The sequence below is a fragment of the Hirundo rustica genome, chromosome 4 (assembly GCF_015227805.2).
Source record: "Hirundo rustica isolate bHirRus1 chromosome 4, bHirRus1.pri.v3, whole genome shotgun sequence".
Taxonomy (NCBI): Eukaryota; Metazoa; Chordata; class Aves; order Passeriformes; family Hirundinidae; genus Hirundo; species Hirundo rustica.
This window is the reverse complement of record NC_053453.1, coordinates 58,210,036-58,236,394: the sequence shown is the minus strand read 5'-3', so window position 1 is coordinate 58,236,394 and position 26,359 is coordinate 58,210,036. Positions and strand designations below refer to the sequence as shown.

General features: G+C 41.5%; 1 protein-coding gene across 12 annotated transcripts in view; it reads left to right on the top strand.

Annotated features, from left to right (window-relative positions):
* The window catches only part of TBXAS1 (thromboxane A synthase 1), a 239,857-nt gene that overhangs the window by 158,341 nt on the left and 55,157 nt on the right, over positions 1-26,359 (top strand). For all 12 annotated transcript variants that reach the window (XM_040062920.1, XM_040062919.2, XM_058420378.1 and 9 more), the window contains one exon: positions 14,728-15,042. In XM_040062920.1, coding sequence (XP_039918854.1) covers positions 14,728-15,042 — 315 coding nt within the window. The remainder of the gene's footprint in view (positions 1-14,727; positions 15,043-26,359) is intronic.

Here is a 26,359-nt window from a genome sequence, read left to right as displayed (position 1 = left end):
GAAGCATATTCCAACAACTAACCACCCTTTTGGAGAAGAGATTTTTCCTAATATCCAATCAAAAACCTCCTTTGGCACAACTTGAAGCCATTTCCTCTTGTCCTATTACTTGTGAAAAAAAGACTAACCCCCACCTAATCCCAGCCTCCTTTCAGGTGGTTGTAGGGAGTGAGAAGGTTCCCCCGGAGCTTCCTTTTCTCCACGCTAAATAACTCCAGCTCCCTCAGCTGCTCCTCATCAGACTAGTGCTCCAGCCCCTTCCCCAGCTCCAGTGTCCTTTTCTGGACATGCTCCAGCACCTCAATGTCTTTCCTGTAGTGAGGGGCCCAAAACTGAATACAGCACTCGAGGTGCAGTCTCAGCAGTGCCACGTACAGGTGATGACCGTGTTTCAGTTTGCAAGATGGCAGACTTGTGCTAATGGGCAGAAATTAAATTGAAGCACCAGGGTGGTTCATGGTGATTAATCTGGTTAAGTCTTTGCCTATCCACAGTTGCCAAGAATGATCTTGCAGATAGTACGAGGAAAATGTGAACATCTGTGCAGGAAAAGTTAACTTCACTTTCTAAGAGATGTATGGTGGAGCTCCTTCAGAGGGCCATCAAAAATATTGTAAGTTTGGCCCTTTCTGGGCAGAACAGGGGAGGTTCAGATGCTCCTTGTAGCAGCATTAATCTTCAAGAAGTCACTAATCCATCAGGATGCCTTCAGAGATAAAAGGAGGAAGGACTTAAATGCTTCTGTCAATAAGTTTTGTATGTATTTTCCTTCTGTTTTCACCAGCCAGTGTAGGAAGTGAAGGTGGACATTCGGCTTTGCCAATCTACAGCATATGAGAAATATCTTTTATTTGAGAAAGGTGAGATCTTTAGCACTGAAAAAAAGGCTTTTTCATCTAGAGTGGGGGAAAAAAAAAAAAAATCACATGCTCAGTTAGTAACGTCAAGGTATTTAGTGACTTTTAAAAATTGTGTTTGCATGGAAAAATCAATCTCTTAAAATGCTGTTTACTGAAAATCCAGGTCAAAAGACAGCTTAAGGACTCTTCCAAATAATGTTTGCAGTAAAATTTCTCTGAAAAACTGGAAGAGGAAAGAATTGAAAGGCAATCCTGCCTTTTTCAAAGAAGTCACCCCCATCACTGAAGGAGAGATGAAAAGTCCTTTTTTTTTTCTTTTTCCTTTTTTTTTTTCCCCCCCCCGTCTTCTTCTGGGTGCTGGTTGTTGTGGCTATGTCTTGTTTTTCCTCTTCTTCATACTGAAGGGCACAGAGTGGTCACAGCTCTATTTTATGTGTCTCCTAAAATAAGGTAAGCTCATTGTGCTTTGAAGGTGGGATCCAGAGAACACTGGCCTTTGTCACTGAGTTTTGTGGTGGTGTAACCAGCACAAGCAAAAAACCAGAGGATAAGAAAGCAAAAGAAATTAGGTAGTTGCTCCTTATAAGGTCCTGCGTCTCTTGCTTCTCCTCTGCAATGTAGACCTGGCCTACCACATCATGAATTTTTTGCTTTACCTTCCTTTATGATCATGAAGGGACCCTGTTCTTGCCTTTCAGAGTGAGATTCAAACATTGCAAATCCTGTTTATGCCTGTGGTAATTCCCTGTAGGCAATAACGTCAGTGCTGGCCACTTGTCCCAGCCTGATCCTGTGCTAGTAATGAGTATTCGCAGCATGCATTTCAGTGTCTGATTAAATCTTTCTGAAAGGCCATCTGTTTGAGGAGGATGTGGCATTGGCTTTAATACTTTTTATACCTGGTACTCAATGCTGCTCTTTCATGACCTTAGACATAAAGTTTGTCCTCTTGGTTAGTTAGCAACTTTCCCAATACTCTTATCAGAGAAAATTGAACCAGGGCTGTTGCAACCTAGTGGCTCACTGTATATATTTGGGGAAATGGAGACTTTGTTGAGTCCAGGGATCAGAAAAAGGTCTCTGTTTTCTGGAAAGGGAGCAAAGCACATCCAGCAGCCTTTCTTTTTAGCACTCAGAGTAGAATCTGAAGTGGTCTTATATCTGTTGGTACACACCAAATCAGTAAGTAATCTGGCCTTTCTGCTGCATGTTTTCATACATGCAAAAATACCCAGCCAAAGTAGTGTTAAATCTGTCTTTCGGGCTCATCTTCCTATAGGCTTGGAAGCAGAATTTCCCTTTGTGATTCTGTTGGCATAAAGCAAATCTTGCCCAGCCTATCTTTTCCTGCTTCCTGTCATTTGTTTTCTTTCATGGTATGGTCTCAGTATTCACCCCTTTAGATGAAAGGGAAAATTGTTACCCTGAGGTTGTGCACATTCCCTTTCTTTTGTAACTTGTGTCTCTTACTGTTCTTCATCTCTTCTTTATGTTACCCATACAGTCTGCTCCCACAAGTTTCTCAGAAGACTCTACTTGAGGTCTCTGAAAGCCTTTTCTTTTCCTGCTTCATCTGTGATCTGGGCCTGGGGTTTTCAAACCAGCAATCAAAAGGGATCTTGCATTATATTAAATAATCTGGAGATTAACTTTCTGCACAGCAGAGTAGTGGTCTTTAATGCCAAGGTGGGATATAACGTCTAATCTTTGTTTACACAGTCTTTTTTTTGGTTGTTTTTTACTTTTTCTTGATCTCAGTCTGCAAGGGGCCTATTGACTGGGACTTTCATGTATTAATTTTACCTTGCTGTTCAGAGCAATAGCATGTTTGTATACTTTCCCACTACAGGCAGGCTTTCCTCTGACACGTGTGACTAAAGCATACCATCTAAATTCTTAATTTAGAAAAAATCACAGATTTACTAACCTAATTGCAGTAACAGAACTTTCCCTTTCTCTGTCAGTTTTAACAAATTCAGTTTTGTCTTTCACATTTCATCCTTTTTTTTTTTTTTTTTTTTGTTTTTTTTTTTTCTTTTATATGCTGTTGGTTCACCATTTTTCCTTCCTGGGTCACTTCCAGAACTAGAAGGGGAGTTGCAGCATTTGTGGTATTAGTGGGTGATCTTTGAATTTGTCTCTTAGTCTCTCTGTGTCTCTGTTTGCCTACAGTGACCTCTCTCAGCCCCACGCACTGCCTTCTTTTTGCAATACAGTATGACCTTTTCTGAAGCAGTTATGAAAAAGCTCTTCCATGAGGTTTCATTTTTGTTCAACCATCTTGTCCATCTTTTGGCATGTTTTGATCTTTGGAGGTTTTTCCCTTGATCTATCTCAGCTGTTGCCAACCACTTTGCGCTCCTTTGATATCTCTCCCTTTTTTTCTTGTGTCTACTTACCCTAGCAGATCCATACCCCTACTTTCAAAAGGCATTGACAGTCCATCTTGCCAGCAGGAGAACCATTTAAGTGGCCAGCATTTGGATGTCAAGTGCATGAAGTCACTGTTCTTTTTAACGTAGTGAAGAGTCAGCCTGACCATCTCCGTGCACAAGGCAACCAGCTTTGTTTGCTGGGGCAATTCTCTTCTTCCCACCGTGTCCAGGCTGCCCCAGGGGCTGCCTCTCCCTGCCTGCCCTCACCTCCCCGCAGCCTCCTGAAGCCAGCAGAGCCAGAGGCTTTCTCTAGACCTCATCCACTCATGACTGTACCTGGATTTTGAGGAGAATTTAATATTAGAGTTCTTGTTATGGAAAGCGACAGATTGTCTGTCACTGGTAACCTCGAGGAGAGGCTCGCTGAAACGCGCCCTCAGTGTCAGCTGGCTATGAGGCAGGAATCCCTGCGAGGTGTTTTCCTTCTGCCTTTTGTTAAGAGCAGCCTGAATGGTGGTGGTGATTCCCCTCCCTCCCGAAAATCCACCTGGAAATCCTGCATCTGTGGCAGTCAATGCTGCCTTGCCCTGGCTGCACAGCCTGTGAGGGTTCAGGGCTTTCTCCTCTCCCTGCACAGCATCTACCCTTCATTTTTCCCTCCCGCTGGGATAAGCAAGCTATATCTGAGGGAGACAGAGACTAAAGGGGAGCTGAGCACCTCCTTTCTCTCTTCAACAGAAATTTACACTTTTTAATAATGTAATCTCAATTAAAAACATACCAATTAAAATGGGCTTTTTAGTAGCTCTCTGGGGAGAGGGAGCTATAATTCACATTAAAATGTAAAGCTTCAGAAGCAGGGAGAGCTAGGTGCATTGCAAGTGCCCGAATATTCAGTGATTTTAATTACAGTGGAAACTTGATAAATTGCTTTGTGCCACAATCCATTATTAACAGCTTAATGAATATCACTGCTGCCTCTTTTAAACTGCTCCACAGTGAAAATGATTGTCAGTATTTCAGCTGTGAACTCTGATTTTTTGGCATGCCTGTATATTTGCCCCTTGAAGAGAGGGTGGTGGGTTAAAGTCTGCGGGCTTGGCCTTGGGGCTGGGTGAGTTCTGCTGGCTGCAGGGTCCTGGGAGAGACAGACAAGTGGAAAGCTGGAGCTTTGGTGTTTCACCACAATTGGGACTGGCCAGGATTTAAATCTGCTCCATGCAGTTTATGAGCAATGTCTTTGAGCGTGCAAAGAGCCAAAGAGAGATACCAGATCATAAGGCCACCTTTACACGTGCTGTTTCTCTGCATAGTACACATCAAGGATAGAGGACTGCTTGGGGTGTCTGCTCAGGGGTAAAGGAGAGCAACAGTGTCACAGCCCCATGGTCAGGCATGCTGCTGCTGAGCTTCTTTTGGAGCAAACAAGGTGCCATTCGATTCGAATTTTCCAGGTTTTAGCCAGCAAAAAGCTGATTTGAGGCATGGAATTAGGCAAGTCCTTTTGGAATGCTGAAATGAGACCAGCGATTGGGCTCAGCTTTGACCAGGGATGAAACAGTTATTTTTTTCATGACCGTTATTATGGCTTTAATTGTGCTAATGTTATGATGTTACATATTTATATGTATATTTGTAGTAAATGGTACCTTCCCCCCACTTTTTAAAGCAGCTTAATATTTCAAGGATAAAGGTTGTTATTAGGAATGATATTATTTTAGATGCTAACAGCAGGTATAGGGGGCTTATACTTGTGCCCTATTTAAGTGTTAAATCATGGGAATTTAGATAGCCATGTTCTGGCTTCAAGCACTTTATTATTTATTGTGGGTGTTACGCCTTCTGTTGATCATGTGGTCAGACCAGAGGGTCACAATCCCAAAGTGGGGTTACTGCCAGGTTTTGACAGGATCTTGACAAGATCTGATTGACATACAGGATAGATCTCAGGACAGAAATGACTGGGAACTGCTCTTCTGATTCAGAGAAGTCACAAGCCCCTATATGGGATAAACACAATTTTTAAAATATTGGGGGGGTTATTATTCTAATTATGTTTTTCTGTAAAATGACAAAAATGTATTCACTTTCACCATCTCAGAAATGTTAACATTATTCATGATGATGTTAACTTGCACCCTGCCAATTACACAGAACCTTTCTGGGTCATTATATTGATAATTACACACAGCATTTTTTTTTTTTTCTTGTGAAAAATCTTTTGTTGACATAGTAGTAATGAGGCCTGTAAGTTCCTTAAGTATTGCTCAGTCAGGGATATGTAAGATGTGGGAGATGTCCTCATATTTTGGGGGAGAAAGCTTGTATTTGGTATGCTGTTAATGCTTCTGTAGTTGTATTTTTTTTTAAATTTTGTTTGTTTGTTTGTTTGTTTGTTTGTTTGTTTGACTTTAAGAAGAATTCCAGGCTGTCATTTTTCATGCATCCCTGTGCTGGCAGAGGACAAACTGGCAGGCAGTAATATAAAATGCTGTCTAATTTTTCTTTTGTTCTTTAATTCACACACATGTGCTTCTTCTGTGTGTCTATCAGTGTGCACAAAATGCCTATATTTGCAAGATAATAGCTGTGTAAATATTAGAAAGTCATATTGAAACTCCGTGAAGGGAAGAAGAGCAGGGGGAGAATCCTTCCTGCTACTGAGGAGCCATCTATTGGATAAAACCCATAACTGAACTGAGCATCCATGAAACTGTGGAGGATAACAGTTTGTTATTGGGCACTGGTTAGCTGAAAATAATCCTTTCCTTCCCAGTGCTTTCACCCGCTGTGTTAGAAACCTGTATCCCTTCATGCACACAAGTCATGAGAGTCAGATATAGATGTGATTTATGTACTTTAGGTAAAAGCCAGTTTAATATAGCTGAAAATCCGGGATAAATCCTAATGTAGGGTGCAGGTGTGATCATGAATGGATAAGCCAGCGGTAGGATTGCCTGCCTGCAGTGAAGAGCAGTTGCTTGAAGAAGTGATAAAGACAATTTTTTCCCCAATTCCCAATATTTCAGAATATAAATAACATTTAATGTACTTTTTTTTTTTTTTTTTTTAGCAGTACATGCTATTTATGTCAGTCTCAAAACCACAATTAGTTTAGTTAAAAGAATTTTTTTTTTTTTTTTTTAGTTTCCTGAAATTACTTAAGGGCATCACAAAACCAAATAATGAGCTGTTCCTTCCCTCAAAACATATTCATTCTATATGTTGTGTGATGCAGAAAGAAAGGATCTTGAACAAACCCTGGGGAGAGATGAGGGAGGGCAGAATGTGAGCAGTAAATTCCCTGAATGGCCCTGAAATGTCCTGGTGGCTCTTCAAAGTGAGTGGTGGGTCTTTGCAAGAATTTTGTAAGGAGCATATGGGGCAGGAAGAATAAAGAGTAAGAAAGAAATAATGAGATTCCTGTGCATTTTTTTGAATGTCATACAGCTACTAAAACAAGAAATTATTATTATTCAGGAATTACATTTAGGGAAATAAAATTGTAATCTGTGGCAATTAGAAAGGAACAGAGGGCTGCCTGCAATAGCAGCCTTTAGTCAGCAATTTGAGTCAGCAGAGGGTCAAGCTTCCAAGTGTCAGATGCTTAGCCTAAAACACTCCCTTCCTGCATCCTCCCTTCCTCGTGCAAATAACAGAGGGGGGAGTGTCAGATGGTTTAGTGGGAGGCCAGATGAGCTTTGGGAGAGGATGCATGTATGCAATGTGAAGTAGGATGGACAGCTTGCTGCTGTTTTGGGGCTGGGTGCCTGCTCCACATGCTGGCATGCATGGCAGGGCCTGGCCCGAGCTATTCTTTCTCCCCATCACTCAGTTATTTCTTTTCTTTCCGCACTGTGTATTCTGATAATGTCACCCTCCCCCTTCAAGCAGCGAAACTCGTGTGGGGCAGAAGCTCTGCTACGACACACACAAATCCAATATTTATTTTTTGCACTGTGCTAATGCCAGGAGCCATTATCTGAGTGGTGTTATCCTTAATGTTTTGCAAATACAGAATGTGGCGGTTGCTGTCCACTGATATTTGCTACCAACGTCTCTTGCTGATCACGATGCAGAGACTGGGAAAGCTGGCTGGGATTCTCCATTTTGGGCTGCTTTCTGATCCTTCCCCAGGTGTGCGTGCGATGGAGGGAGCTGTGCTCCTTATGCTGTTGTGCTGTGACCTGGGCTGACACTGCCAGCCCAGTGTGGCAGAGCTGCCAAGCTGCTGCCACAAATGGTGATACTTTTTTCTGTTAAACTGAATTTTGTGGTGAAAAACTTAGTGCTTGTCTAAGATACCTGAGCCTGGTACTAGGGGGAAACTCCCCAGAGTCAGAGACAGTGGCCAGTTGATTAGAGGTGTAAATAGACTGGCTGCAGACAATCCCTTGATTTTACACTGAACAGCTACAAGGAGGGTTTTCAAGTCTCAAGGCAAGCTGTGGGTTTCTCTGTGGGTCCACACTGTTAATGAAATAACCAAATAGGGGTGTATCTCAATTTTTCCCACTCATAACTGTGGTATCTCTGTATCCTATATATCACTTCAGCCAAGTCTGGCTTTTGGCTAGGATCTTAAAACCTGTCTGCTCCTGAAAGAGTTGTAAACCCCTGCATTAAGATTGTATCAACTACAAACAGTTCTGTTCTTTCTCTTCATTCACTAACAGTTAGACCTGAAATTCAATTTGATTTTCATCCCTGGTCTATGTGGGACTGTCTGGAGAAGGAGGTCTCTGTCTTTCAAGATGTGAGCCCTCTAGTGCTGCTTGCTGCAGTATAAATTGAGGGGAGATGGGTCACTAACAAAATCTTGAGTTTAAGAATTCTCTCCAGCTTTATTTTCAGGTTGAATTAGGCTTAATCCCTAATTCAGCCTATTCCCTAATTATGCTACTGATGCTTTTACTTAAACTTTACATTTTGAAGGTCAGAAAGGTGCAAAATTTTTGAGGAAGAAACCACCAGTACCTGTGCACTCTTCTCCCTCATGAATGGAGGCACTACTATGTGAAAATAATTTTGTGTTTTTCGGCAGTTTGATTTTTATGTTACTGGCATGCTTTATTAAAGATATATTTTAAATAAATAAATAAATATATGCACACACATTATAAACATGTACAGGCTGTGGAGTCGCAGACATTACGGATATAGCTGGTGAAATCTAATGATTTACAATATCTCCAGTGGTGACTCACTGGAGGAGGAGAAACCTCTGCAGTGACAGAAAAGGTCCAGTGCTGGAATGGACTGCCTGGGGATGCTGTGGGTAGTCAGGGTTTGCTGGATTTTTAAGAACAGGTTAGACAAACAGCTGTCAGAGCTGGTTTGCCTGATGTTGCCTTGTGGCAAGGGGATGAAGCAGATAACTTGCTGAGTTCCTTCCAGGGCTCCTTCCCCTCTATGATGATGCTTTTACCTTAAATTCTTTGAGTCTGTGTAAATCTGTTTTTATCCTCGGTCTTAAACGGTTTTCTGAGATCATCATTACCTTCTCTTCATGGTGTTTTATAAGATTTGATGTCTGTTGTACCGATTTTACAGATGGAGAAGCTGCACCAGCTATAACTGTGCTTTACAGGCAAAAAAGGGAGTGCAGCTTAAAGCACCTCAGCTTCTGTGGAAGGGCAGTGCTTTAACCAGTAGATCATATTGGCCACTTTGTAGGTTTAGTGGCAAACTCAGCCAATAAAATCTATATCATGTTCTAATTCAGGTTTACTCTTGGCTTTATTTTTTAATTTTTAAAAATTTTTTTAGAAGAACATGGGTCACATGGGGAAGACCTGTTTTGTTGCCACTTAGTGTGTTTGACACTTCCTGTTGTCAGGTGCCTTCATCTATTTGCTGAAGTGCCTGCCCCTCCTGGGGGCAGCTTTCATTCTGCCTTTTTGCAACGTTATTGTAGGGACACATTACTTTCAAGTAGCAAGCAAAGGCATTGATGTGGTTTCTGACATCAAATACCATGCCACTGAATGCTCACAGGGTTCTCTTCGAGATATGTACTACTGTCAAAAACTTGCATACAAGATTAGTGATAATAATATAAGAAAATAGCAAATCTGAAGTTATACAGAATCGTCTCAGTTTGGGGTTTTATTATAAGTATTAAGATCAGATCAGACTGGCAAAAGGGTACTCCGCTTTCTGAATTACGACCCAGTGAATTTTTATTTTTTGCTTTAAATTTAGTCATTTTTTAAATGCAAGTTATGTTGCTTTGTAAGACCTGCCTGCCCTGAGACACTCAGCCCATTTACAACAAAAACATCGCAGTGTTTTCTTCTGCTGTGCTGACATTAACAAATGCAAACAGAAGAGTTTTATCTGCCAGACTTGAAAAGTCTCCCAGACGCTCTTGAGCAATGTCCATACCCTGCAGTCCAACAGAGTCCAGGTCCTTCCAGAGCAGATCATCACCTGTGACAGCATCAGGTCCTCAGCCTTCAGACACATAAATTTGAGGTTCTCTCATTTGACTTCAGCTTCTGCGTCCAAGCACAAGGCAAAAGGACACTCTCTGTAATGTTTTGGGTTTGGATATATCGGCAGAGAAAGCGGCTTGTTTTTGTGATTTCATTGAGAAACCAAATGAAGCCTGCAAGTGTTAGAGGTTGAATTCAATCCTTTACAAGAAGTTTGGCAAAATTAGTTTTAGTGGGACTGCATTTTGTGCTTCTTTTTCAAAAGGGTCTGGATAGCAACTGCAGTGCTTTACTGATAGCTTCAGGGTGACGCAGGTTTGACTCACCTCAAAAGAGGGTTGTCAAATCAAGCTTATAAAAAGCTTCCTGGATAAACACTGACAAAACAGTGTTTGTACAAGTTTGCTGAAATAATATGAGATGTGAGTTTCCTACCTGATAGATAAGGATTCTGAAATCTATCTTTTTTGGGTTTGAATCAGAGCATTTGAGAAAGACCAGGAGGGTCTGTGCAGTATATCGTGATTGATATTATGTTAGCAGCATTACATTTGCATGACTTTTACAGCAAGTGCTTTACAGACTACCGACCAATTATGTAATTTATTTTGATTCCTTGATTCATCATAAGGTAGATTTTTGTGTTTCTGGGAATGCAGATTTGAACTATCAGAGTGCTATAAAAATTGAGTATAATTTGCAGAAAACATGACTGAAATAAAAAGATTAAGAATTAAAATTCAAACTGACATATATTTGCTAGTTTTCCTAAAGTAGTTTTTCACTTCAGCTGGCAGAGAAGTTGAACAGCTTAATCTCTCTACCAAAAGCGTGACCCAAGGGTCCCCTGTGTGGGGAATTTGTCAGAAGGTCAGCTGGCACGTCAGTCCTAGATATGAAACCACAACTCCCTGTTTAGGATGGAGGGAGCTGGAGACATCCCCTGTCCGCCAGGACCCTTGTCTCCTGTGAGAGAAGTCATGCTGCATCTCACGTGTGAGCAGTACATCTCTCTTCCCCTGACAGCTGCAGAACTTGGAAGCCGTGATTTGAGGAGGGGAGGCGGATTCTGGCGGCCTGGCCTTCGCCGGCAGCGCACGCGTCCATTCTTCCAGCACGGAGCGCACCGCTCGTTACGCCTCTGTGCAGAGCGATTTCCCTGCGTGGCCAGGTGATGTTTAAGGAGACTAATGAGAGGAATGATATGGCCCAGAACACTGGTGTCAGGAAATATATCGCAAGGTGTCTATCTTGGGGAAGCTGTGAGCGAGGCTTGTCTTATTATATTTTTCAAAGGGGATGTCTGTGTCACCACCAAGTTAGACATCCACTCTGTCCCACGCTGCATCCAAATTATATATTTTTTGTTCAAATCATAGCTTTCCATTCAATTATCATTGCCTTAATGACAGGGTCTGTGTTGTACAGGGGCAAGTCAAGAGTCCGTTGCATTAGCACGCCATTCTTTTGTGGCAGGAATTTGTTTCTGAGGCCATTGTAACGTAACTATGCAAGTGTCAGTGGACAGGATGGAGGCTATTATGGGCTTCTGCTTTTTGTGAGGAAAATCAGACAAATGACCCTGATGGAAAAAGGAAACCAGCAGCTGGATGTGATGACCAAAGAATGTTTTTGTGCAGTGGCACTGTAAGTACTTGGTCTGTTGTCAAACTAAAAAAAAAAAAAAAAAAAAAAAAAAAAGCCTTTTTAATTTTTTTTTTTTTTTTCATTCTGCTGTCAACTGAAGTGGAGAAACACCCCCTGTGAATCTTCACGAGATGACTTTTCCTTATTTCTAGCACTTAACAATCCAATTATTTCTGGGTTTATGCTAGTATTTTCCTCTATTGCCATTGTCAGGTTTTGGAATCAGGGCAATTTTTCCATCCTGATGGTGCGGAAAAAAAGATGTTTCATTATGACTTGTTATAACCCTGGAAATCTTTTCTCTCGGTTGGGTTGATGACGATTTTTTATGTGGCACTCTAGACCGATGCCTAAAGTGAAGTAGAATGAAGCATAAGGAAGAGGAGCTTTGCTGAAATATCACTCCTTCCACTGCGTAGAATAATCTTGGAAGAAAGCTTGCTTCTCTCTAATGTTATGCTTTTTTCCCCTACTATTATTCATGTTATTTTTACAAATGAATGTTATTTTTGCAAGGTTTGTTTATGAAGCCATTGCTCTAAGCAAGCCCTGCTCACCTGTGAGCAAATTACATGGCACAGATCTGGCATCCAGTTGTTTCTGGATAGGATGACCTTAAAAACAGATTCTGCAACAAGACAAGCTTTTAAATTCCTAACCAAATATATTATGTGAGTAATAAAAAGAGCTCCTCAAAATGGCCACAGAGGCATTTCAGAGCACATTCCTGGGAATATTCACTTGTGCTAGTATTCATTAAGTTTGCTTTCAGCAAAAATTCTCATGAATGAAATTTTATTCAGCAGTCATAATGATTATTACTTTGCTATTGCAGCAATAACCTGATGTTTTGTATAAGACCAGGACCTGATTTTTTTTAAAGGCTGGAGAATTTTACAGGGTCTCCAGAGAGTGTATTGTCTAAACATAAGACCAGGCTCATCTAACAACTCATGACTGTGAATAGCAAACCCTTAGAGGGCAATGGGTTTGTTTACAAGAAAATTCACAGCTAGAATGGGTGCAGAACCATAGCAAATGTTACACCTTTCAAGCTGCAAGAGGCTACAGTGCTACAATTCCACTGAATAGGAATGTAATTATATATTTTTATGTTATAAAGGTAGTTTAGGTGAAGGTGGCTAGCCTTGCAGATAAAGAGACTGTCTCTACAGATGCAGTTCATTACAACTTTGAACTGGTTTATCCATACACTAATGAATGCATTGGAACTGGACTCTTTGGATTTTTTTGGATTTTTGGTTTTTTGTTTGTTTGATTTTAGTTGTTTTTCATTTTTGGGTTTGGGGTTGTTTTTTTGTTTTTTTTTTTTTCTGGTTGGTTGGTTTTGGTGGTTTTTTATTTTGTTTAGTTGGCACTTTTTTGGTTTTTTGGAGGGGTGTTTGGTTTTGTTTTGTGTTTTGGGGGGTGGTTTTTTTTTTATTTTTTTGTGTGTGTGTGTGTTTTTGTTGTGTTTTTTTTTTAATTTTAAAAAGGACCTTATACATATTTATGTACCAGGGAAATTCCTGAAGTACAGGCTATGCCAAAGAGTTGGACTCTGAGTTGTGCAGTACATGAAATCCCAGGACGTGAATAAACTTTTCCTTCCCGGAAAAATTAAATGAAATTTTCAGCTATTCTCAGCTGAAGTCTGCATGAAGTCTTGCTTCCTCCAATCTACAGGATCATAATGGAGCAGAGGTATCCTACCATGCTGGTGGGAATTGTGCCTAAGTCTAGGCACGAGAAAGTGTTTTCAGAGCTGCAGCTCATTTGCAGAGCACGTCTGTAACATTTTTTTGTGTGCCTTCTGGTGGAAAAGCATGTCTCCCATGCCTTGGAGGTGATTCAGTCTGACTGGTGAATGTGTAGAGTCCTTCAGCAGGCAGTGACTGGCTCTGGCTGCTATCTGGAGCATTGATTTTTGGGTGTACCAGGGTGCAAGATGCTCATGGGCACAAGGTACATAATGGAAAGGTTCTCTGAGGTGGAGGGAAGAAGCTGTTAGAGAGGCACTGTGCCAATCCCTTGTGTTATTCAAGCCCCAAAATAACCATTCCTCTCTGCCTGTAGATCGATCAGAACAGTTTGTTGGCAGCAGAGCTAAGCACAGGACACTGAGTATTTCTCCTGCTTTCTTGTCTAACTGCTCTCTTTTCCCATGTTGTGTGAAAAATAAATAACCTGATTAATTTGTTTGACATTTATAATTAATTAGTTCTTCCTTACTCTTATCTTGTTTGCCTGTCCTTTACTCTGGCGCTTTTTTCCACTTTATCTCTCAATCATCAGATCTAAGAAATCATTCAAACGATTTATTTTTAACAGATAAATACAGTTTATAGCATATTCTTTTCTTTTGAAGAAAAGCTTGGTCCCTTCTTTTGTCCATCCCACTGCACAAGTTGTCATGTTCTGGCACTGCAGTCACTTCTAAGTCCTTGAGCTATCACGTATTCTGTTGGTATTTGAGGAATTGAAAATCAATCACACAGCCCTATGGCTTAGGTTCAGCACAATTCTATTATGCCCACTCGCAAAAGTCAATTCAAACCTTTTGGGTTATATTTCAAAGCCTAATCAAGCTTGCTGTCCACACTGGTTTGGAGTCAGCTCACTCTTGGCCATAGGTCTGTTTATTACAGCTTTTGTGTCTGAAACTAGTGTGAAAGAAAGCAGTTCTCATAACACTAGAATTATTCAGTGGGCATTTTGCAAAGACAAACTGCCAAAACAGGTTTTGTAGTAGGGGAATGCTTACTGTTTTAATATGGTTCTGCTAATATGTTTTCGAAAAATTGGAAAAAAAGGCTATCTTGGTACAAGTGTTCATAACTGTACTTTCTCATAAAAAGATGTCCGATTTACCGGGATTAGATTTCAGCTAGTACAGAATGTATTGTAGATGTAACCCTGACCTTTGATAGTGAGTTCCATGCTTTGGACCATACGAACAAATGAGGATGGTGCATCCAAGCAGATGGACCAACTCCTCCAAGCATGATTTGTGCTGCCTCCATCTGGCAGGTGCACATGGGGCCTGCATATACAGTGTCTATGTAATCCCCTGATTCCTAGCAAGTGCCAACAACTCAGCCTAAGAATAAAAGAAGCTCCATGCAGAGCTGGCCATTAGCAATCCTCTGTAAAGGGTACATAACACACCTGGTATGAACTGAGGGTAGATCAGTCTCATCTCACTGGGAAGAAAGCAATGACAGGCTCTTAGTTAGGGCATTTCCAGCTGATTTATAGAAGCCTCCTCATTCAGTGAAAAGCTGGTGGCCAGTCTGTAAGGGCCAAGTATACCCTATCAATAGGAAGTAGCTCTCTGCTTCCATCCCCCATGGAAGGCACTGCTCTGTGACCCATCCTTGATGTTCCTTGTCCCGCTGTGTTCTGCAGAGGCGCAGAGATTTTCTCCAGTGGATGCTTGACGCCTGTGACTCAGCCGACTCCCTGGCAGCCGGGTGCTCGGGTGTGCTCAGCCCATCTGCTGCTCCCAGACAGAGCGAGGCGCCCCTGGTTGGCACGGCCCCATCTGAAAAGGCTCAGAAGGCACTAACAGAGGATGAGATAGCAGGCCAAGCTTTCCTGTTCCTGATTGCTGGCTATGAAACTACCACGAGCACGCTGTCCTTTGCCACCTACTTGCTGGCCACCAACCCAGAGTGCCAGGAGAAGGTGCTTCAGGAGGTCGATGAGTTCTCTGCAAAACACGTGAGTATGATATTCTGGTCTGGGGCTTTGTGTAGGTAGCAAGGCAACGTAAATGTATTAACACAAGAGATGGCCGAGAAACTTTGTGTCGTAGTGAATGCTTAGCCTTAAAAAATATTTTACATTATTGAAATCAACCGGCTGTTATCAGCCTCTAAAACTACATATTTTTATTGTTTTCCTCTTGTATAAATGTTTCTATTGTTTTTGTAGTCAATTTTATTTACTGATCTTTGTAGGAGCATAAATAGCGTTCTTACAAATCATAAACTTCAAAGTTTTGTTTTAAATGTTCATTTTTTTTTTTTTTTTATCTAGCAGCAGAATACGTGTGTAAGCTTAAAAAAATCATAATTCTCTTATTCTGTATTCAAATTACTTCTCCTTCACTCTCTGTATTTGCCAAGGGCATTTTTGTTTCCAGGAGCTGGAGTTATTTACTTGTTTCATTCATATATGGCAGTCCTGTTTGTTTCCTCGTGTATGGTGAGCACAGCTGACTTCCTTAAGGCCTGCCAAGATGTGAAGGTGCAACCTGGCCTGGAGCCTGGGCAGTTTACTGGGTAATGCTGCAGACAGAGTTGGACACAGGGCTCCCTACTATGCAACCCCAAGGAAAATATTCTTCATTTCCTACCCGTTCCTGAAAGCTGGCAGCCTAAGAAACCAAAGGGAAATTGCTGGGAGAAGTATCCCATAGGATAGGTGTGTGATGTCATTCATATAGCTCTGTAGATAGGGATGTGAAATAGTAAATATTTCAGTGAAAGTGTGTAGAAATCTGAGTGCAGTCGGTTATTAGCTGGCTGGTTCCTTAAGGATATTCCATGTAGGGGGCCCATGCACATGGCCATGTCTACATGAACAAGTAGTGTGCTGCTGTAGGCACAGATTCATCACCCAGCGCAGCTGGTAGTGAGGGCTGTTGGGTATACACCCTCTGCGCCTCAGGAGTTTATTCTGGAGCGGTTAAAGTCTCGCTCCATGTGTACCACATTTCCCTTAGCAGTTGGTCCCATCCAGTTCCAGCTACAGGAGCCCTTGCTGTGAACTTGGAGACTGCAGGTGTGAGCAAGAGTTTCCAGTGGGTGTGATTCTGAGTCACACTGGAGAACTAAATAGAACTAAATACTGCCTGGTTTGTGTATGGTCTGAAGCTGCCACTCACTATTACTAATGCTTCAGTAATAATCAAATTCAAATGTTTAATTCTCAACTCTCTTGGTTCACTATGAATATTTTGCTAATATCAGCTTTTGCACTATCTAGGAGGGGTTATGAAGCTAGGGACACCTGTGGTGCAGAAGTCAATGCAGAGAGTTGGCACTATAATTATTTTCTGCTCTGTGGGTGCCTCAACTCCAGCTGGTGTCCTCATCCCAAACTATGCTGTCTGATGTCATATTTTGAGTGGAAGAACCTTTCAAATAACTTCCCTGTACTTTATGAGTTGTCAGGTTTAGCTTTAGATAGTGCATATATGGCTGCATGGCCAAAGAGAAGAGAGGGAGAGAAGGATAATGATTCATCTGCAATCCCTGATAACAGGAAATTTGTAGATCTGATCTGGCAGCCCCATCCTTCAAAATATTTCCTTTTATAAACCATTCATGATTTGGAAGGGGGCAAAACTCTGCTCAAGGAGTCTACCCCAGAGTAAGGAAAAGGGTGCAGCAGTTCAGTCCCCTTAGTGACTGCAATCAACTACTTTTAGCCTAGAAAATGAGATCTATGTGAACGTTTTGCAAGTTATGGGAGCAGAAGCTATTTTAGAACTGGGTATATATAGATGCTGTATTCAGTTGTCATGCAAGAGAGAGGAAGGGAGGGGACACAGAAGCTACAGGCACACAGTTAGTTATCGAGTCAGTTGCTAAGAAATTTGATTAGGTTATTGCTTGTGCTGAGCACATCAGCTTTGCTCTTATCAAGGTGTTCTGCAATTTTCAGAAAAGAAGGGCTTTAGAAGGCCAAAACATGGGGAATGGTACAGTCAGATTGTTTTGACATGTGGTGGAAGACTGTTTTGATTTGCAGATATTAAACACAGTACCCTCTTCCGCCAAATTTAGACTCAGGTCTAACTACAAAATGCCCTCCACCACATCCCCCTTCTGTCCTCCAACCATTTCAGTTGCCTGATGCAGCATGTTTTATTGCCTTAATCTGTGGCGTGGAGCTGCAGTCTGATTTTACAGCAGCTGCTGTGTATCATCCCAGAGATGATTGTACTTTGGTGGTGGACAGAGTGATTTATAAACTCATTTACCAAAGTTTATATAGACATGTGAGAGCCATCTGAGAAAAGGTGCTATAAATGACAGGCACAGTTCCAGCTTTTTGGCACACCAGTCAAAACTACAAAGCATGGTGACCTTGTAATAGCCAGTAATGGAGCAATGTTGGTCCATCTGGGCATACAGCAGTATTTTGATGGCTCTGGGTGTTGTACTTGAGGACACCCCTGCCTTTGCTGTGATCTTCATTTGTCTGTCTTGCACAGTGGGTACATTGGGAGAGCATAAAGGGGATGGAGAAAGCTGAGGCACTGCTGTCTTAGAGATCCCTGGGCAGCTGTGGTGCAGACTGCTGCAGTGTGGTGCGGAAATACAAAGCTAGGTGCTGGAAGTGTGTAGTCCCAGTGCAGAGTCAGATTCCCCAAGGAGAGACAGTTTTATCCTGCTCTGTGGTGTCCAGCCACATTTGAGAGCTGTCTTGAGAGATCTCACTGCCAATCTCCACCACACAGCCTGAAAACACTTCAGAGACACTTCCAGGCAAGTGTCCTCAGAAAACAGTGTCTGAGTGAGTCATGGGTTGTCATCTTTTTCTTTTTACCTCCAGGACCATCCTCATATGCTTGCTAAAGGATTTTTTAGGTCTTTTCTTGACTGATAACTCAGTGTCAAGGCTTCATGATGTCTCTTTCCCTCAAAGTGAGAAGAGACACCTGACCCGTTTTAGAGTTTGGCAAGCAGGAGAAGCCTCTTGCCTCAGTTATTGCAGAGGGCAGGACATTGCCTCTCACCTCTGTCTGGGTCTTTAGGGTGTAGGGAAAGGACATGCAGAGCTTTTAATCTCTGGGGATGCAGAGAGACAAAATACTGAGTGGTGACTACTTGTCACCACATACTGCATTTTACCCATACTACTTTTAAATCCCTGTGTGTGCTCCAACTGTACTAGTAAAGACAAGCAAAATTCTTCTAGCAAACAAATAAAAATACAAATTATAGAGACTTTGACCTGACCCTCTTCATAAATCCCTTGGGAGTGTAGTGTGTGCCCTGTGAAGGGCAATCTGCTAAAAATAAGATGCACCTATTTGCTGCAAGCTTGTTGCTGGGTGTGCAGCTTGCTTTGATACCATGAAAGTAAAATAAACAAGATGAAAAGAGAGTTAAATATGAACTAGTGGGGGCAGGACGCCTACCCCTGTGTCTGTATAAAATAATATTACTTTTTGCAGAGACCACAGATCTGGGACAGCAGAGAGGGGTCAGATCCTCAGATGAGTTAAATTGGCACATATTTGGTATTAGTACAAGTATGGTGATATGCATCAGCTGAGGAGCAAGCCTGGTATATACCAGTAAAGGAGGGCATAGGGGAAAAAAAAGAAAGGTTGCTATTTCAAGACCAGATTATTTTTACAGCATTTGTGGCTAACCATCCCTGAACTGTTAGAGGCTATACAGTTGTGAAAGAGATGCTTTTTACCCACATTCACCAGTGAGAAAGAATGCACCTATGGTTTTCACCCTCTCAGTTTCAGTCAAAAATGATCCCTGTGCAGAGTTTTTAAAGACCCCTTCACGAGACATATTTAGGAACAGTTTTTGCACGTGTGACTGATTATTTTATCGTAAAAGAGAGTTGATTTTTGTTTGTATGTGTGTGCATAGCAAAATCATAGCATGCCTGGAGCACACATTTATTTTGAGCAGACAAACACTTGCTTCTGAGTGCCCCTGTGTGCTTTGAGCTGCTTTGGGTGTTATGTCCTAAGTCTCAGGGCATGAAAAATTGCATCTTCCATGCTGGGGATTCCCTTAATGTGGGGCCTCTCTTTTTTACCTCTATTGCCATTTTAGCATTTAAATGTCTCTCTCCCTTCCTTCTCCCTGTTCTCAAGCCTGAATCATTCACAATTATAATTATTTTTTGTTGATGCTTTACTGGACTGCCTTATTTTAGACAGGAAGTATAGTGGCACAAAACAGAGTGCAAAAACATAGGTGATCAAGCTAACTTCTCATAAGAAGTTATTTGTTACCCTGAGGTGAAATGTGGTGAGTGGCTGTAGGTATGTGCTCCTGATCTGCTGCAAAGTAAACACAGTAACTAGAAAAGTTAAGCCAGTGAAACTAGGTCATTTTCTTGAGGGGGTAAGAAAACATGCTTGGGGCAGCTAAGGAGGGCAAAAGAGTTATGAGAATGATCTTCTCTGTCTCCATGCAATTAAGAAATCCATACTTGATGTTGCAGAGCATGGAAAAGCTTGGAGCAAGAGCTCCCTGAATTCTAATCTCACCTCCAAGAATAATTTACTGCATATTCTCAGTAATAGACCGCCAAGCCTTGCACTGACAAGCAGGTAGACTTGGTGCTACAAGTTTTGGGGATTTTTAGCTCATATCTATACAAATCTGCTGTTACTTAAAGGACCACAGGAAAAAGTTGCATTGAGCATTACAGAACATGAGATGTGTTGCTGCACGGATATATAAGGCTTCAGGTCTGGTGAAGGACAAAGTAGCAGCTCACTACTCCTCGCTGCTGATGCCTAGGAATACTTTCAGGAACGCTGACAAAGGTGAAGGAGACCACAGGAGTTAGGAGAAGTAAATAAAAGTGAATACATGAAAGAGCAGCTATTACCATAAAACATTCATTGGAGACTGCAAGACTAACTGTGTTTTCCATTCTATTTTAAAAAAAAGTTTTGTACTACTCTTACTTATCACTGCTTGATATGACATTTAGAAACATCAGTGTGAGAGGAATGAAGAGCAGGATAAGACACAGCATGTCTCTACTCCATCAAATTTCCTATCTACAGAAAGTACTACTGTAACAATTCAGTGCTGGTGCACCTTACCAACATTTTCACCTCTTTCTAGAGACTGTAAAGTTTAAAGAAATTTCTAAGTCCTGCTATACTCTCTCAATATTTAAATGGAGATGTGGAGATTTTTCCTTGATATAAAGACATCTGCCTGTTTCAATAAATAATTGTTTTTTTATAGCTTTCGGGCCCAGGAATATTTTCAATATGTTTAATTGAAAATGGTGACCAGATTGTTTCATCTGTATTCTTTCATGTCAAAAATATTGAATGATGCTACTCCAAAGTCGTTGCAATCTGTGGTTTAATTTATGAAAAAAATATTGTTTAACTCCTTTTCAGCTGCTCTAGGTAGTGAATTGTGAATAGGCCAGGTTGAATTGGACTGATGTATAAACTCCTAATTTATGACTGATGATTTTGGTGCTTTAATTCCTCAGACATACTGGGTGTGGCAGTTGCTCATCTGGGGTAATTACCATCACTGACTTGAGTGGAATCAGACTAAACTTTACACTGGCTTATGATTCTGTTCTTCACACTGAAAAGGTCCTTCCCTAATACCTCTGCAGTCTAATGGAGATGGCTTACCGAAAAGAGATTTTGCCATTTCAAAATTTTCCCTTCCCATAAAATTTCTAGAGCAGAGAGGTAGGACCACTTTTATGGTGTCTCTGTGCATGATTGAGTACTTTAGAGTTTTAAGCTGTCTATGCAGAGAGTCTCCTTGGTAGCACAGATGGTTTTCTTTGAGCATTAGTGAAAATGAGAGGTGAAAGTCAGAGAGATGTCAGTGTCAGGGAATTACTACAACAATTTGCATGAGTTTGGTGCCTTTCATGCGGTATCTCAAGGCACTGTGCTCTCAGAAGCCTGCAACTACAGAGCCTAAGCTTCACTAAGGAAATATTGCTGACAGTGAAGGCTTGTATTTATCAAGGGAGACTGAATTGTAAATAGTGTGCAGAAAAAGTCTACAGAAGAGAGTGGCTGTCACATGCATACACACACACAAAACATACAGAACCAGGAAGAACAAACAATGCTGCGTGTTGTTGCTGTTTATTCTCTTGAATGAAATGGCACTTTGATTTCTCTATTTGTTTAAGAAGGTGTTGCAGAGCCTCACATCATTTATGAATGTCAGCTGTGAGCAATCAGTTTTGTTTTGAACGAGTAGAGGGATGCTTTTAAACATGTAGAGACCGAATACTGTTAGGTTATATTTCTGCAGTTGCTCAGTGTCTGAAATCAGTTATTTAACTTAGTCCCATGGTGCTTCTGTACATACTGGTCAAAGGTTGCTGAGTTAGGAGAAGACAATAAGCCTTTCCCTGAATTTCTCATCCATTTTAAGTATCTATAATATACTGATTTGAAATGCAGGCTTTGGACTGAAGAGACCCAAAGTCACTTCTGTTGGGCAGAGGTTATTTTGACTTCTAACTCGTCTGGACTTTCAGCCACTTAAGCATCATTTAGACTAAGTGCTTTGGTCTCTTTACCATCTTGAGTCTCTGCTGTATAAAGAGAGGTACCCTGAGAAACATCTTGAGTCCAAGCTTGCCAAGTGTTTGTCCACTTTGCTCCAAACCTGTTCCTAGGCTCAAATGCTGAGGGGAAGCACCAAGGTGGAAAAGCTTGGGCTCAGTTTTCTCACTGTGTGAGCCCTAGCAGGTATCTCTTTGCACAAGTCGCTTTCCACCCCAGGCACCCTCCCAGCACCTGGCAGAGAAGTCGTCTGGGAGGCCTGTCTGGAAGAGCGCTGTTGCTTGTTCCTGCTTTACAGAAGCTATGCCTTGCAGGCAGCCACAGTCACCCTTTGGCTGGAGCATGAGCAGGCAGGATGAACGTGACCAGCCAGGAGCTACATGAACACAATTCTTCTTGCTTGCCATGGATTTGTAGGTCCTAGGCTGTATCTACAGATGCCTGCTCTGCAAAGGAGATAAAGACTTTCAAAGACAGTAAAGACTTTTTGGAGAGTCAGCTTATTAATGACATGCAAAGAGTTGAGTTAATCAATTCGTAAGTCAGGGTATCTTTTAGGAATGGTTTGGCTTTACTATTTTGAAAACTCTATGGTTAGCTTGTAGGAAAAATTCCACATTTAAAGACCCAGTTTTACCTTGACATTTTACATCTTCCTTGACTTTTCCAAACCTAGCTTCTTTCCTTGGAAAATCTTTTTTCACAGCTGAGAATAGATGATTCTATGTGGCCTGGAATGAGGTGTTGTTGAGATGATTAATGTACCTTTATTTCAAGGAACTTCTAGTTGTTGTTGACACTGCAGAGTTCATTTACCTCTTTTCACCCAAGTAAAAGAAATAAAAATAAAAGAGAAAAAACCCCAACCTTTTATTTTTCCATTTGTTCAGGCCTATCAGTCTCTTGCCGATGAAAACTAATTTGTCTTTTGCTTGCAATGTTGCATGTTGCTCAGTGACTCTGCCTAACTGCTATTCTTGAGCAAAACTGAGTCTCAGGTAATGTATGCTAGACAGATACTCATTTTCACCCCTGAATTTTCTTGGTATTTTGCCATCCTCATAATAACTGACCCACTATCACTGCTGCAGGGTTCATGTTAAAGAATAAATTTTTCTAGGGACATGGAACATTTAATGGTGAAGATGCTAATAATGCAGCGCTTTAAATGTGATTAGACCGATTTGTTTAAAGAGGAAGTAAAGGGAAGGATGCATCTTCCATATCTTTCTATTTCTTGTCCCTCTTCTTCCCCCCCCCCCCCCACCCCCTTACATTTCAGGCTTTTATGGAGAAAAGAGCATATTTGCTTTTAATTTAAGGAAAAATATCAGTGCTGAGCAAGAAACTGGTTACAATTTCCTTCTGGATTTGTATCCCAACTGCTCTTATATATAAGTAACAAGTTTCCTCCAGGGACAAAGTAAGCTAAATTAATATCGAAGCAATGTCCAATCAATTTTTATATTCGTATCCTTTAACCTTTTAGCTGAAGATAGGTAACATCATTTGCAGGGTGGAACATAATCCCAGGTAGAATTGGAAGATCAAATTTTTTCACTGAGCAGTTGAGCCTTGTAGAAGGGAGCAAGGAGATAAGCCCAAACCACAGAAAATATCACCACTGTTCCTCTCCATGACATTGGAAAGGACACACTCTCACCAGGCTAGCCAGAGGAGTTAGGAAAAGACGTGAACATTCCATGACTTCTCAGGAACGGGGATGCCTTCACAGGTGTAAGTGCCTGTTCTTTGAGTGGCAGCCTGTCTAGCCCTCAGGATTTTTTCAATGTGAAGTAGGAGTCAAGCCCAGAAAGACATTGTACTATTTTTTTTTTTTTTTTCCTCATGGAAGTTAGGCGTTAAAAGTTTCCATAAGTTATGTGCTGCTGTATCATAAATAGTTAGCAAAGAAAGAGAACAGCCAGAAATAGGCACAACCTCAATACAAAAAAAACCCAGAGAAGCTAAATCATCTGGCTCTTGAAAGAACATACAAATGAGAGAGGGTGGCTTTGGACACCTGTGTCAGGACTCCACACTGTGTCTCAGCATTAGCAGCCAGTTGCACTCATCAGGCAGGAACTTATCTCCTGGGAAATATAAAATACTAAGCTAAACATAGAAGTATTTTCAAGCTTTTTGTTAGTTAACATTCGTTTGGAATTAGATCCCTCTGTGTCCCCAGACTGACAGGCAGATTCTTCAGAGCATAAAGGTGTTGGCCCGGCCTTGGCATCCTTGTCTGCTGCAGGAATCTCCACTGAACTGAGAGGCTTTCAAGACCACGGGGTAAAATCTTGCTTTAAGAGCATTTTTCTTGTAATGACAGTAGTGACTTCTTGAGATTTCTGAAAACAAGTGCCAGTTTCATGATAAGAACTTTCCATGGGAAAGTCCTTCCAAGGGTCTGTAGTGACAGGACAAGTGGCAATGGCTTTAAACTGAAAAGGGGCAGGTTTTGGTGAGATTATTTACTGTGAGGGTGGAGAGGCGCTGGCACAGGTTGCCCAGAGAAGCTGTGGATGCCTCATCCCTGAAAGTGTTGAAGACCAGGCTGAATGGAGTTCTGAGCAACCTGGCCTAGTGGCAGATATCCCTGCTGATGGCAGAGGGGAATTAGACCAGCTTTTAGGTCCTTTCCAAGCCAAACCATCCTATGATTCTATGGACAAAGGAAGAGAAGGAGAAGTATTGGGGAACCATTGATAAAACAAATCCTGTTTGTGCACCTGTGCTTGCATGAGAGAGAGAAGGAGGGAGAGAATGAATGATGACTGAAGAAAAGGTCTTTCATCTGAAAGTTTCACACAGACTCTTGTATTGCACGTATTAAATTCATAAGGTGCAAAAGTTGAGCTAAGGAGAACAGATGCCTAATTTATTAAGAAACAGCAAATCCCCAGCAGCAACCAAGAAGAAATTAAAATTGTATTCATCATATTCATAGCTTAAAAATGATCTTAGCTTATATGAATGTGAGGTCAAAATGGAATTTTTCCTCCAGGTATGTACATAAATTAGGAAGCATTAATGGGAAATAACCAGTCCATTTATTTGTCAATAAGCATATCAAGTGAAGGCTGAATGAGCTTGTGCCAGAAGGAGTGGAAACTACTTTGCATTTCATGATTATGTAAAGCAGTTTTTGGTAGACTGAACTTCTTGTGACCTCCTCTCCTTTTTTTTTTACTTCTTTACCACCCTGGCAGAACAATTGTATTTAAATAATTTCCATTTCTAACAATATGATTTTGCTACTTTTAATCAGTGTCAAATGGCTTTTGTATTGTTTGCCTTGCTTCATCTTATGCTTTTCTTTTAACACGGAAAGAAAGGAAAGGTGGTGTTTCTGGGTATGCTCTTGCTCTAGTAATGTAATGGTCTTCCAGTGGTATGAGTGCACATTTCCTTACTTAACCAGATAGAAAGACTGGCACAAAGGGACTAGCCCAGAAAATACAAAGAAATGTAGGAAACACTTCCTGTCTGAAGACTGTTCCATTTCAAATAAGTTAATATATTTTATTGTCTCAGAGAACAATTTTTCACTAATATTTATTGAATGGGTAAAGCTGGAAGGGACCACAGGAGGGGCTCTGGTCCAGCCTCCCTGCTCAAGCAGGGACATCCTACAGCACATGGCACAGGATTGTGTCCAGGTGTTTTTTGAATATCTCCAGTGAGGGAGACTCCACACCCTCTCTGTGCAATCTGTTCCAAAAACTGGTCACCTGCACAGTAAAGAAGTTCTTCCTCAAATTCAGGCGGAATTTCCTGTGCATCAATTTCTGCCCATTGCCTTTGTTTACCTTTTGTTATTGATGTAGTCGAAAAAGCCTTTCTGGTTGTCCTTGACGTTCTTGGCCAGATTTAATTCTGGCCCCCAGATGTGCCTTGGCCTTCCTTGTCTCATTTCTACTCACTCTGATAACCCCTTTATATGCATACTAAGTGGCCTGGCCCTGCATCTCCTGTGTATTTTCTGCTTGTGTTTGAGTAATGAAAGGAGTTCTTTATTCATCCATGCAGGTCTCTTGCCCCCCTTTGCCCAGTTTCTTGTTCATTCCAATGCATCACTCTTGAGCCTGGATGAAGGGGTCCTTGTAAGCCCTCTTCCCTGTGGGGCCTGTTCCCAAGGGAGTTTTCTAAGAGGATCCCCAAAGAGGCTGAAGTTAGCTCTCCCAAAGTCCATGGTTGTAATGTTATTTATTACCAACTAATTTGATGTCTGGTTTTCATAACACAGGTTATGGGACTTGTCCAAATTCAACTCCTTTAAAGCAACAAAATCCGCCTGTACCTCAGTGTAACTGGTCACGTTTTGAATGTTCTGGTCAGTGCCCCACAAGGGTTTCTATGCAAGCAGTCTGGTCAGAAGTGGGATTTCACCACTGCAGCAGCCACTGGGATAGGCATTTGGGACCTCCATCAGGGGAGGCTTCAAGCTGTTTTACACTGGAAATGCCGGTTGGCCTGGCATGTCGGGCTTTTAACCAAGACGGAGTAGATAAATAGACGCTTGCATGCTTAGCATCCTTAGTCAGATCTCGGATGTAGTGAGACTGAGAACTTGATTACTTTCTCAGTCCAAGGAATTATCGGCTCTGCCTGTCACTGAGGCATAGCACATTTAGGCATGTTGTGCAAGCAATTCACTCTTTGAGCCCGTTGACTCAATATTCTCCACCTCTATGAAAACTGCTTCCAGAATGCAACACAATATTCATTTTGTTTTATATGTAAAACATTCTGCTT